Genomic DNA, 13322 nt, shown 5'->3' on the forward strand with positions numbered 1-13322 from the left:
CTGAACATGTGTTTTACTTAATGGTGTTTGTTTTTTTTATCCAGGGATCATTCATTTCTTCCTTTAGCCATATCTAAAAGGGGGCTTAAAAATAAAGTGATCACTCGCATGTAGTAGGATCAGTTTAGGATTTGCAGAGGACCATTTCAGGAGCACTGAAAATGGGAAGTGCAATAAATGACTGACCAAACATCAAACTTGCAGGTTCACAGATTGCAGCTCACTTTTATTCTCTACCAGTAAGAGAAACAAAAGAAACATGTAAAACGCTTTTCATAAATATCTAAGAATCTCTTTAAAATTGTAGGACTGAATTTGATATCTTACTAAACAAAATATGTACAAAGGCCTAGGCTGGACTCGGGTCTTACAAGATTTACAAATGAATAGAGCCAAACAATTATGTACACACACAGCTAAACTTGAAGCAGTGTAACTATATAATCAGTTCAGAGTTCATCTAAGATAATTTAAAATCTTAATTTAGTAGAAAAAAATTTTTTCTACACCAGCTTGGATAGGAAAAATTAAGCCAAAACATAGACATGTACAAAAATCTACACAAAGGTGAACAGATTATCTCAGACAGCAAACATGAAATCCATCAATGAGAAATTTGTGATCCAAATAAGCATTTGTGACATCAAAACAGAGCTATGCTCCAATGTTTTTAAACCTGTTAATATTTGGCTTCATCCTATCTTTGTTAATATAAAGAGATACAGTCAACAAAGCTAGGTAACAACTAAACCTCATGCTAAGGTTGAACTACTGACCACAAGAGGGAAGTCAAGATCAGATTATAGTACAACAGATTTTCTGAACGGCCCTATTGATCTTCAGGATACATCCCGTCATTTACACCATCCAACAGATGCTAACCAACAATCCATTAACAGTGCAGGGACAGCTGTGAGAATCTTTAAAATACATGGTGGGATAGTTCAACAAAAAATTAACTTTGATTGTTTTAAACCTGTATGAGTTTGAGAACACAACAAAAAATATATTTTAATAAATGATGGTATGCACATAGTTGACAGTACCCATTTACTTTAATAGTAGAAAAATTGTGTGCATACTATAATTTATTTTCTAATATCTTATTTTGTGTTTAACAGAATAAAAAACCTCTTACAGGTTTAGAACAACATGAGGGTGAGTAATTGATGACCGAAGTTTCATTTTTGGGTGAAATATCCCTTTAACTAAGGGGGACGTTGAAGGACACAGATGAACACTAAATCATGGATAGCAACAAACACCAAACTAAAGCATTTTTCTCCCTGTTGTATTCATCTGCACAGTGGTTGTTCTCCCTCACAAGAGAAGCCATACAAGCGTCTATTTACATTTTACTAATAAAATACATTTGTAAATTAGATTAGGATGTTGTTACAAACAACATCCAACCTACATCCTATAAATATGCTGATAAAGTCACAAACACAACAGAGCGGCGTTACCTGCATCCTCACAATGTTCTCGAATAGCATATTTACAAAAATACAAATAAATAAAATTTCACCACAAACTTCTCAAATTGTAGCATTTCATTTACGAACCTTCTTGATTCATATTAACCTCTGCCTTTTTTTTTCAATAATTCATGCTCTAAAATTCACAGAAAATGGCTAAGATCATAATGACAACTGTAAAAGTATGTTAATGATCTTTATCACATGAACTTTGTTAACAACATCACAGTTTTCATTTCTGTCCACATTAGATCCATAAATGATAGCTAACAGTCTGTAAAAATCCTTCATAATAGTGTATCTGTGCCGTATCTGGAACCTGTAGAGATGTCATTGCGAGGTCAAACAGACACCTGCTCATTCAGAGTCATGACCTGCACACGTTTGATGTTTGCAGGATTTCTAAAGCACTGGGACAATGTTCACACGTGTGATGATGGAGCAGATTTGTGGTAGGTCCCAGTAGGTGTCGTGCCGGCTCGGGCTGTAAGAGCAGTACTGGCCTCACTGTACATGGATGAGGCTGATACAGGTGGCTTACGGGACCTACAGGGGACGAACCGTGCCACAAAGCGCCTCCAGGATTCCAGAGTCTTTCCTGACCAGATCCACACACCTGAGGTGATGCCTACCACGAGACACATGAAATATTTTAGCATGAAGACGGCATAGTCTGGGCCCACGCCCAACCGCTGGCGTTCTGACGGGCATGAACAGGCCAGTGCTCGCTCCCAGTTCGGTCTGTAATGCTGTTCGTAAACCAGGCAGGCCACCACGATAGTTGCAGGCACAGTGTAAAGGACGGTAAAGAGCCCAATGCGAATCATTAACTTCTCCAGCTTGTCTGTCTTTGTCCCTCCCTGCTTAATGACGCTCCGGATTCGGAAAAGCGAAACGAAGCCAGCAAGCAGGAAGAGGGTGCCGGTGAAGAGGTAAACAACCAAAGGTGCCAACACGAAGCCACGCAGGCTCTCCAAGCTTTGGTTGCCGACGTAACAGATACCAGCCACGGAGTCGCCATCCACCGAGCTTAAGGCCAGCACAGCAATGGACTTCACACTAGGCATGAGCCAGGCGGCAAGGTGGAAGTACTGCGAGTAGCCTGCGATGGCCTCGTTTCCCCATTTCATCCCTGCAGCCAAGAACCAAGTGAAGGACAGCACCACCCACCAGATGGAGCTGGCCATTCCAAAAAAGTATATGAGCAGGAAGACCAGCGTGCAAAGAGCTGGACCCGTGGTGTCGTAGAGGATGTGCTGTTGATCGCCAGAGCCCTCGCAAGCCACACGCTCATGGCCCGCAAGCAGCCGTACGATGTAACCCAGCGACACAAACAGATAACAAGCAGCCAGAAAGATAATGGGCCGCTCAGGATATTTGAAACGCTCCATGTCAATAAGAAAAGTGGCCACTGTGGTGAGTGTGGAGACAAAGCACAGCACCGACCACAGGCCAATCCAAAAGGTGGTGAACGTCCGTTCATCTGAAGAAAAGTAGGGTTGGTGGCAAGGCAAAGCACAGTTGGGTAAAGAGTCAACATGCACACGGTTATAAAGAGGATGTGCTTCTTTTTTGATGGGCACCAGGGGGTCTCTGCAACGGCACTCGCGGTCACACTTCTGCACCGAAGCGGATTTCGCAGTGGCTCTGTGCTTTGGGGTTCCTTTGGGGGTGGGTTTGGGGAATAAAGGTGATAGAGTTGTGGTCTCACTGCTGTTCTCGTCCATGCAAAGCCGATCGGTATCGCCTAGCACGGGTAGCTGCTCACAATTCATCCGCTCTGGCCACTCGAACCCATACTGGATCATGAGTGGAGAGCAGCCCCTCTTAGCCCTCTCACACACGGATCTGCACGGTGGCAGGGGCTTTTTGTAGTCCGGAAGACATATGGGAGTGTACATGCTGCAGAGGAAGAAAAGCAAGTCTGGGGAGCAACGGATTCGAACCAGTGGCCAGAACTGGTGCACCTCCAAGCCGACTTCCTCCTGGGTGTCGTGATTGAATTGGTTGGGCATGTACGTTTGGTTGTAAACAATACCTTTGCACATTGGAACGGTGATGGGCTCACACACTATATCCTTAGAGGCAGCATCGCCGTGCCAAGACAGTTGCAACAGAAGCAAAATACATTGCCAAAATCCAACCAGGTGCATCTCCAAAGTGAAATCTGCAGGTTTCCTCATATTGAAAAAAATACTCATTTCAGTTCTTTTGAGTATTTTCTAAGCTCACTTTTTCCTCTCTCTTCCTTTCTTTCTTTTTAATTTATTGCTGAAGAAATCCCAAAAGGAAACCTTAATAGCTCCAGCAGCATGTCCACAGTCCACAAGGTTGTAAATCACAGTGAAGTTTCATTCCAGACACCGAGCGCGCGCACTGTGCTCTGAGTGTGTGCGCGCATTTCAAACACACGGGCTGAAGAAAAGAAAAAAAGGTAAATAAAGAGTGGAAGAAGCAGGTTAGTTTAATAACCAATATTCCACTGGCTTTGAAATAAATGTTACCATTTTCCTGAGGTAAATAATCATAAAAGTAGAAACGTACCGTGGAAAAGCACGCGCATCCGTGGACTGAATGGTCAATCATTCACCGAGCAAACCGTGCGAAGGTGGAAAGTTCATTTCCCCCGAAATCTTTGCTGTAAAGTAACATTTTAAACGTCTTGTTTCCCTTCGGCTCTGATTGAAATTCCACACCGCAGGTGAACGAAATCCGGCGAAAGGTAAGATTCACAACCGAAAAACGTCAAAAATAAGACGAAAGACGTGAAAGAAATAAGCAACTGACGTAGAAAAAAAACAAACTACTTTTTAGGTATATTAAGAGTACAAAAATGACAAAATCACATTTCGCATTAGTGTCAAAGGCAACAGGTTTCAGGTGCTGCTTGCCATTCCCTTCATTGCGTGTCCAAACAATCCGCTGGAGTCCTGTCACGCACTTTATGACGTATGAACCCCACACACTTCTCACACGAAACTTTTTGAAAGCATGTATATTTTAGCGAGTTGCCGTGCGCGTGCTGCTGCCGTGTGTTGCTGTAGCAGTAATTTATTTACTCTGTGCTGCCTGAGCTGCCTTCAGTAGAGTGCAATACCCCACCCGCCAAAACACGCCCACAACTTTCAGACCCCACCCCTTTTTTTGCCACAGGCATCTGCCCATCCATCGCATTCAATACCTTCAATTTGTGCAAAAATGTTTTTTTTATTGTTTAAAGGTTTAAGTTTACTACAAGTGGTAACTAAATAATTAAGTTAATACATAGATAATATGTTAAAAGCACATTTTAGTTAAAATTCATGGTGTCTTAAAATAGCACACTGGGGGTGTATACGGTTATCTTTAGAAATACTGAAGAAGAATTGTACAAAATATGCACTTTATGTTGATAAATGATAAAAAATTGGCATATAGTTTTATCTACATAAGCATCAAAGAGCATCTCTCTCTCTCTCTCGCTCGTTCTTGCTCTTTCAAATCTGATCTTAGCACTAAAGGGTGTTAGTGCAACAGGTGTCATTTCATAGCATGATATGTTGTTTCTGTAGCTCAATTGGAAGAGCATTGTGTTGGCAACAAAAGGTCATGGGTTTGGTTCCTAGGGCAGTGGTTCTCGAACTTTTTTAGCGCGCGGCCCCCCTTGTGTACGGCACCTTCCTTCGCGGCCCCCCCCCCAAAGAAAATTTATGGCAAAAAACTGTTCTAAAACTCAACTTTTATTAAACAAAACATATTAAATGATAGAAAGTAGTGATGTTGGTTAGTAGCCGTATTTTTTAGGTTTAATTGCACAGAATTCATGATAAATTAATTTATTTTATAAAATGTCATAAAACTGGGGCCCCCTGGCACCATCTCGCGGCCCCCAGTTTGAGAAGCACTGTCTGGAACACACACTGATTTAAATATTGTGTAGCTTCAATTTAGGTTGGTTTGGATAAAAGCATCTGCTAAATGCATTTTTTTTACTTACATTAACATAATTATTTAGCAAAGGTGGCGATAAACAGTTTGTGTAGCTCAGTTTGCAACACCAAGGTCATGAGTTTAAACTCCAGGGTGCACAAATACTGATAAACAGTACCTTTTAATGTATTGTATTCAGTGTTAGGGAAAATTACTTTTAAAAATAATGCATTACAATGTTAAGTTACTCCCCCAAAAAGTAACTAATTTTGTTACTTAGTTACTTTTCATGGAAAGTAATGCTGCTTATGTTACTTTTAAGTAACTTTTGCGTTACTTTTTCTCACTTGCTGAGGCTTGATCTCTTTCAGGCCTTGCAGGTGTTTTTTATTATTGCAAAAATGTCAAGCTCTGGCCTGCCGTCTACATTTCTGACTCAAACTGTTCCCACTCAGGCGCACAGAGTGCGTAATTCTACGTTAATATGTTCAGTTTAATTCAGTACATTATTTTATTTTTAAATTGAAATGATTAAACTGAAAAGTAACTTGCATTAGTTTTCAAAAAAGTAACTCAAATATTAATGTGTACATTTATAAAGTAATGCTTTACTTTACTCTTTACTTCAGAAAAATATATTTTTACGTAATGCGCATTACTTGTAATGCTTTACCCCTAAACACTGATTGTAATTTGCTTTGAATTAAAAGCATCTTCCAAATCCATACCCGTAAATGAATTAGTGTATCAAAGTATCTGAGTTAGTCAAACATAACTGGGAAGATGAGACATCTCTATGCTGTAACAGTCATTGGCACTATACAGATGCTGTTAAATTAGTCATTGATGATATGTGGGGATGTGAATGGTACTGGCGTGTGTGCGTGCCTGTGTGTTACTATGAAAAGGCCTTGAATCTCTTGTGCAAGTGTATCCTGTATTACTTTTGTGTTTACCCACTGGGCCCATTCAAGACAGACGGAGCTGTGCAAACATTCAGATAATGACTCCTAACGCAAGCTTAATCACTCACGCCTTAACCAGACAAAGACAGCAACCTGCCACACTGGTACTCTGTGCACTGCTATAATCCACTATAACTCAGAGTTCAGTGTTTGTATGAGTTTGTTGTGAATCCTCCCACATTAAATCTGTATAATGTATTTTTAACGTAATGTATTTGACAGACATGCTGGAAATGTATAAATGTCATTGCATTACATAACCTCTAGAATGATTTGTTTGCAGAAGCCATTTCATTTGATGTGTTGTTAACTAATGGCTTAATTCTTTTATTGTACCTTAATAAGTACAGTTACATTGTTGTGCTGTTTAAAGACTAAAGAGTAAAATGAACATATTTGCTCATGCCCACATGCATTCATAAACTGGGAAACTCTTGACCGGATATTCAGACAGGTAGACTGGAATTCCCTATGGAGCCTCTCTCTATCTATAGTATGTTTATTCAGTATACTGCAATCTCACAGATTTCTGCAGGTCCAAAGGTTATAAAAGGTGTGTACCTAAAAGTGAAAGTAACCAATCAGGCAGCAGCACCACCACCACCAGGTATGTCTAATGCTCATTTAACACTCAGATTACATTGGCTAATAGAACAGATTGGAGTAAACAGAAAGTCTACATGCCGAAGACTTGCTTGGAAATTAATCACTGAGACACGCGGCCCCGAGTGACGCTTAGGTTATGTTTTTCTTGTTACGCTTCAGATGTTTGATTGTGTCTTAAATGCTATGGCAACCAAATCAATCTTGCCAGCCATTTGTGCACCTGTTTTATCAGTTATGTAGGCTACTCACACGGGCACACATTAACTCCAGAACCCCACCTTGAGGAGTCACACAATCACTCCCGACTTCCTTTCTACATGCTGTGTCCATGGAAATGAGACCCTGTAAAGTACTGTACATACTAGTAAGTATCCAATAAACACAGCGCTTCCTTGTTTAAATGTCAATAGAGAGAGGCAATAAAATGAACATGATTGAAACAGATCTCAAGATAAGGCAAGCTTGGATTTGCTTTTCTTGAGCAGTCGAGCATGATGTCATTGTGGAGTGACTCAGTCAAATGATGTTGATGAGGTGTGGAGCGCAGTAGCCTTCTGTTGTGTTTTGTGGGGATGCAATCATAGCATGCTGTTTGGTTTTTCCTCTCTCGTCCTGCGTGCTCGGACACATGCCTTTATCTGATACCTGACTCTGTTTGTGTTTTTGCGTGTGGACAGACAACAATTCATACACAACAATAACTCCTGTTTCATTTTGGGAGGAGGAGTGCAGATAGGGAATGATATGGAGTTGGAAATGCTTTTGTTGGAATTGCTTTTTGTGGCAACTTTTTCTTTTTTTTTAGCCAAAAGTAATGTATGGATCAGGTATGAATCAGTTCTCTTCAAGTTCACACAAGTGTCCCAGCAGTGTAAGCACAGGTGCAATTCATCACATTAACAATGGACGTGTCCATTAATGTTTGTGTTCCTGTAGCTTAACTGGTAGAGCATTGTGTTAACAATGCAAAGGTCATAGGTCGTATCCGAAGGAAAAGACATACTGATAATTTAAATGTATACCACGACTGCGAGTCGATTCGGATGAAAGCATCTGCCAATGCCACACTGCAAAAAAATTATTTTCAAGAAAAAAATAGTATTTTTGTCTTGTTTTCAGTAAAAATATCTAAAAATTCTTACATTAAGATGCTTTTTCTTGATGAGCAAAACGACCCAAGAAAATAAGTCTAGTTTTAAGACCAAAAATATCAAATTTAAGTGATTTTGTTCATAACCCAACCCAATGGGGTAAGCAAATTTTTCTTAAATTTTTCTTGAATTTAGTGTTTAAGAAAATTGTTCAAGAATTTTTGCTTACCCCATTGGCAGATTTTTTGCTGGTTTTATGCACAAAATCACTTAAATGTGATATTTTTTGTCTAAAAACTAGACTTATTTTCTTGGGTCGTTTTGTTCATCAAGAAAAAGCATCTTTTATAATTTAAGAATTTTTTGATATTTTTACTGAAAACAAGATAAAAATACTAAGAACATTTTTTCTTGAAAATAATTTTTGGAATGTGATGAATTTGTCATTTTGAACTGTAAATCTAGTTTACATCATTGTGCTCTCTTGCTATAAAAAATAAAATACACTTAGTTATAATGCAAAGACATTTATGCTTTTTTAATTCTAGCTTAAGTGGCCAAATACTTGCAATACAAGATGAAATAGTAGGGCTATGCTGTAAATTGCCTGAAGGTTACACAGTTATGTTATATAAAATGTGTATATAACTCCAATATGTCAAAATACAACAAGTGAGATTTATGAGACAAACACATACATCAACGCACACATATATCATCTGACATTGTGTGTTGAGGCTTGAAGTTATTGCTCTGATCTCGGGACAGCTGTAACGCTCCGTCTTTGTGCAGCAGGTGGACGTTAGGAAACATTCTGACCCCTTTACACGAGAACTGGACCCTAGCGTTCCATCCCATGTCACTATTGTGTGCACCCTTCCATTCTGCCCTCGTCTTTTTCTCCTCAAACCGCCCTTTTGTTGTCTTTTTTTGATGGCATTTCTGTCCCACTGTTGTCAGAGCCCTAAATGAGTCTTGACTGGCCTGTGGGCCACTGGAGAAGCACAAAGGAGAACGTTCCCCTCGCTACACTGGAGCCATTGTGGATTTCAACAATGCCCTAATTGGCGACGACAATTAAGCCTGACCAACACTCAGGTTCAATTTGCCCACTCCTCAATACAAATCACAGGCAAATGAGTCAGGCCGTGCACACGCAGCCCGCGCACATTCACACGGTCTCGCTAAAACAACAGATATGCTCATATGCATACTATAACTACAGAATATTACCCTCCCACTTTTTCTGAGAGCCTGTGTTCGGTGTAAACTGGAGGAGGTTCATGCTGTGAGAACCATGAAGTTTGTTTTTCTCTTTATGATTTCACATTTGAAGACATTTTCAGGATAAACAATGAGTCCACTGTTCCAAAAAAAGAAACAAAATAAATAAAAAACAAATCTCGCACATCCTCAAAAACACATCTAAGAAATCTTTACGGAGCCAAAACAAGGACGCAGCAAGTCCAGATATGTGTGAAAACAGCGGTTTTAAAGTAATCTTCAACACTGAGCTGTCACACATTAAGACCATAATGGAGTTCAGGATCAGCGGGACACCTCGATTTTAAGCTCATGCTCGAAAACCAGCTTTAAGAGTTAACAAACACATCCGCACAAAACACACACAAAGGAGAGACTTGGCATGTTCCGGCCCATCAGCGGTGGCTAGATCCTGGTGGATTATTCTCTGTCAGAGAAAGGCTTTAGAGCTCTCTAAGGCCAGGACAAATTACTGCTCTCTTTCAAGAAAAGAAAATGGGAGGGGAGGAGGAAAAAACATGAGGGAAGTGTTGAAAAAGTAAACCAGGGAGGAAGCGTCTGGGGTGGCCGACCATTAGATTTTACCAGACATCACTCACTCAAGAATCTCAGAAAATCTATTTCAACTAGTCTGTTTCTTTCCTGGCTATGGTAAAGCTATAAAAATCCATTCATGAAACAGACAGAAAAGGACTGAGACCACAAATGAAAAGCCAGCAAATAGTAAATAGGATTTTGTGGAATGTATACATTTTTTGGTAAGCATAACAATATGAATTTAGATATTTCTCAGTATTTGGTGTGTCCATTTTTTTCTTTAATGACAGCATGTTTGTGTAAAACCAGATAGTTTACGCATCCCAGCATGATCTGTCAAGATGTCGAGTAAATCTTTGGTTTACCTCAGAGTACATATGTGATGTGAAGTTTTAGCTCAAATACCATATAGATAATTTATTATAGTATGTTAAAATTGTCACTTTGTAGGTGTGAGTAGAAATGTGGCGTTTTTGGGTGTGTCCTTTAAAATGCAAATGCAAATGTAGTGCCGTGGTTGGATAGTGCAGATTGAGGGGCGGTATTATCCCCTTCTGACATCACAAGGGGAGCCAAATTTTAATTCTATTTTTTCACATGCTTGCAGAGAATGGTTTACCAAAACTAAGTTACTGGGTTGTTCTTTATCACATTTTCTTGGTTGATAAAAGCACTGGGGACCCAATTATAGCACTTAAACATGGAAAAAGTCAGATGTTCATGATATGTGCCCTTTAAAAGTCACCATGAATAGCAATTGTTTTATTTTCCCCTTCATGATGTATATCTGAGTGAAACGGCTTCTGAAATGAGAAAAAGGACGGGACTTAAATTTGTCCATCGAAAACTGATTATATGGTTGGGTTTTGATGCTAACTGCTAATCGCTGCAATCTTTTCCCAGGCCCCGCCCTCGAGTCATTCCTCGTGACCAGAAGTAAAGCGAGATCCTTTCGAGGAGGGGAGGAGATTAACATTTTTGATTAAAGATTATGAGGGCACATTAATGTTTGAAAGAAAAATGAAGCTCATAGATAAGCTACTTTAAAAAAAAGACCACAATATTCCAAAAAATAAAGTTTTTAATTTTAACTTCATGACGACTTTAAATAATTCTCAAAACTTTACATCTTATATTTTTGCTTTTAAATGATTAAAGTCAAAAAATTATTAAAGGAAAAGTTCACCAAAATATGAAAATTCATAATTTTCCACACTCATGCAATCTAGGGCTGGGTATTGGCAAGGGCCTCAAGATACAATACATATCACGATACATGGACATGATACAGTGTATCTCGGTATGGTACAATGCCCTGCATATTGCGGTACATTGCAATACCTTTTCTTTCAGAATTTTTTTTTTAAATAGAGCTGATTTTTTTTACTTAAAAAAAATAAAAAAACTGCAGTCGTTTTCAAATTCTCTGCCTTTTTCTCACTCCCGCTAACTTCTGTGACATTGGCCAAAAGGCCGTATATGACAGACAACTGGACAGCGGTGGAGGTCGTTTGACGCACACAGAGGGATTTGATGTTCTTTTTATACCGATACTAGAGATTAAAATACCAATTAACTATCGTGGAAAAAATTCACAAAAAGTTAGCTTTATCGATATTTTTGCACATCCCTTGTGCAATCCCTGACTTTCTTTCTTCAACACAATTGATTTGAAAAGGCAGTCATGTTATCTTATTATGATGGTGAAGCTCCAAAAAGCACATACATTCATCATTAAAATAATTTAAATGACTTGAAATGATATGTTCAACAGAAAAAAGTGCTTAATATTTTAATCTTATTTAACAATCATTACCTTGCGTATTTTGGAAACACAGATCTGCACAGTAAATTGGCTACTTATTGGTTCTTGCCTTTCACATGACAAAATAAATATTACAGAATTTTCAAATTCATATCAACCTTCTCTCTAAAAAGCACTAAAAGTGATTCACTGGCTCGTAATTAGAGGGGAACCATTAAGTGCTGTATAGCAATGGTTCTCAAACTTTCTCTGCGTTCTGCCCCCCTTGTATACGGTGGGCCCCACTTGTGCCCTTCATGGCCCCCCAAAGAAAATGTATGACATAAACATGCTAAAACATAAAATTTGAATTAAACAAAAGTTAAATAAATATACGATGTAGTGTTGTTGGGTAGTAGCCTTATTTTTCTAAGGTTAAATTAGAAATTAGATTAAATAGAACTCATAATAAATTAATGTATATTATAAAATGTCATAAAACTGGGGCCCCCAGGCACAATCTCGGGGCTCCCAGTTTGAGAATCACTGCTGTATTAACACCTATGTAGAACCATAAGTAGTGCTATGGCTTGACTATAGCACCACTTATGGTTCTACATAGCACCATATGGTTCTACATAGATGCTATATAGCACATATAGTGGTTCCCCTATGATTACGAGCCAGTGAAGCACTTTAAGTGTTATTTTCAAGGTTTTTAATGTAGACTCAAAATAGGAAAAAAGGCCATACTGTATGTTGGCCAACTATTTAAAACCTCATGATTCTGCTATGGTAACTGCTCAGTAGCTCCATAATACAACTGGACAGAATTTCAAATGTTTATATACGCTGCAGTTAAATCGGTACCACAATGCATCATCTTAGCAAAAAATTAGAAGCCTCGTGCTGTGGTCTATAACAGGTCCAGTGGTTGTTGGTTTAGCTCTAGACAGAACCAGATACAAGCATGTGGTTTTTAATTTGGGATTAGCTTGTAAATCAGTGCCTGGACATTTTCTGATGCACCCGGACCCAAAAGGGAACACCACAACTACAATCACAGCCGTGATGCGTTTATTCCACAGCCCTCGGGCTGTGAGACTCCCCTTGGATTCTGATCAGGAAACTAAACTATATGGACAGATCAGATTAGTAATAATATCAAGTGCTAAACCATACAAAATGTCTGAATGTGTTAAGTAATTTAGTACTTTATTGGCATCAGTGGTAAAAAAAACAAAACTGGAAAGTACCCGCACCAGTACTTAAACACATTATCTGTAGTTGCATAAGTGGAGAGTTTACAGGATACTTTACAGTGTGAGCAATCCAGAAACTGATAAACAGAATATAAATACAATAAATACATATGAAACAAAATCCTGATATGTAAAAATATACAACTAAGAGCAACATGATGGCTGATAAAGAAACTTACATTAGATCTTAAACAATACATGAACAACCAATGATGTAAAAAAAAATACAAATTGTAACCACATCCAAGTTTTAATCCCTTTTGCGTGTCCCTCCAAGACCTTTATCCAGTGTGTTAAGAATCCCTGATTTTAAAAAGTGTCACTAACAGTATGAATAATGCAAGCCATTTTAACCTAATGCATCATACTTTCAAAGCTAAGAGATCGCACCATTACTTCATACAGCATTTGTATGTCTTCAAAAACTGAAAAACCTCATTTACCAAAGTTCAAGCCTAAAATAGGAA

At 38.8% G+C, this 13322-nt stretch overlaps 1 protein-coding gene across 1 annotated transcript; it reads right to left on the reverse strand.

Annotated features, from left to right (window-relative positions):
- Positions 1–198: 198 nt before the first annotated feature.
- fzd5 (frizzled class receptor 5) lies at positions 199–4549 on the reverse strand. The gene is made up of 2 exons (XM_065251645.2): positions 4023–4549; positions 199–3893 (listed from the first exon to the last, which is right to left on the reverse strand). Exon 2 carries the CDS (start codon positions 3677–3679, stop codon positions 1901–1903), a length of 1779 nt encoding a protein of 592 aa, XP_065107717.1. The 5' UTR covers positions 3680–3893; positions 4023–4549; the 3' UTR covers positions 199–1900.
- Positions 4550–13322: the final 8773 nt, after the last annotated feature.

This window comes from Paramisgurnus dabryanus, chromosome 15 (genome assembly GCF_030506205.2).
Source record: "Paramisgurnus dabryanus chromosome 15, PD_genome_1.1, whole genome shotgun sequence".
In the NCBI taxonomy this organism is placed as follows: domain Eukaryota; kingdom Metazoa; phylum Chordata; class Actinopteri; order Cypriniformes; family Cobitidae; genus Paramisgurnus; species Paramisgurnus dabryanus.

Excerpts from the sequence above, each read along its gene's own strand:
- fzd5 (XM_065251645.2), bottom strand. The coding sequence starts at position 3,679 with ATGAGTATTTTTTTCAATATGAGGAAACCTGCAGATTTCACTTTGGAG.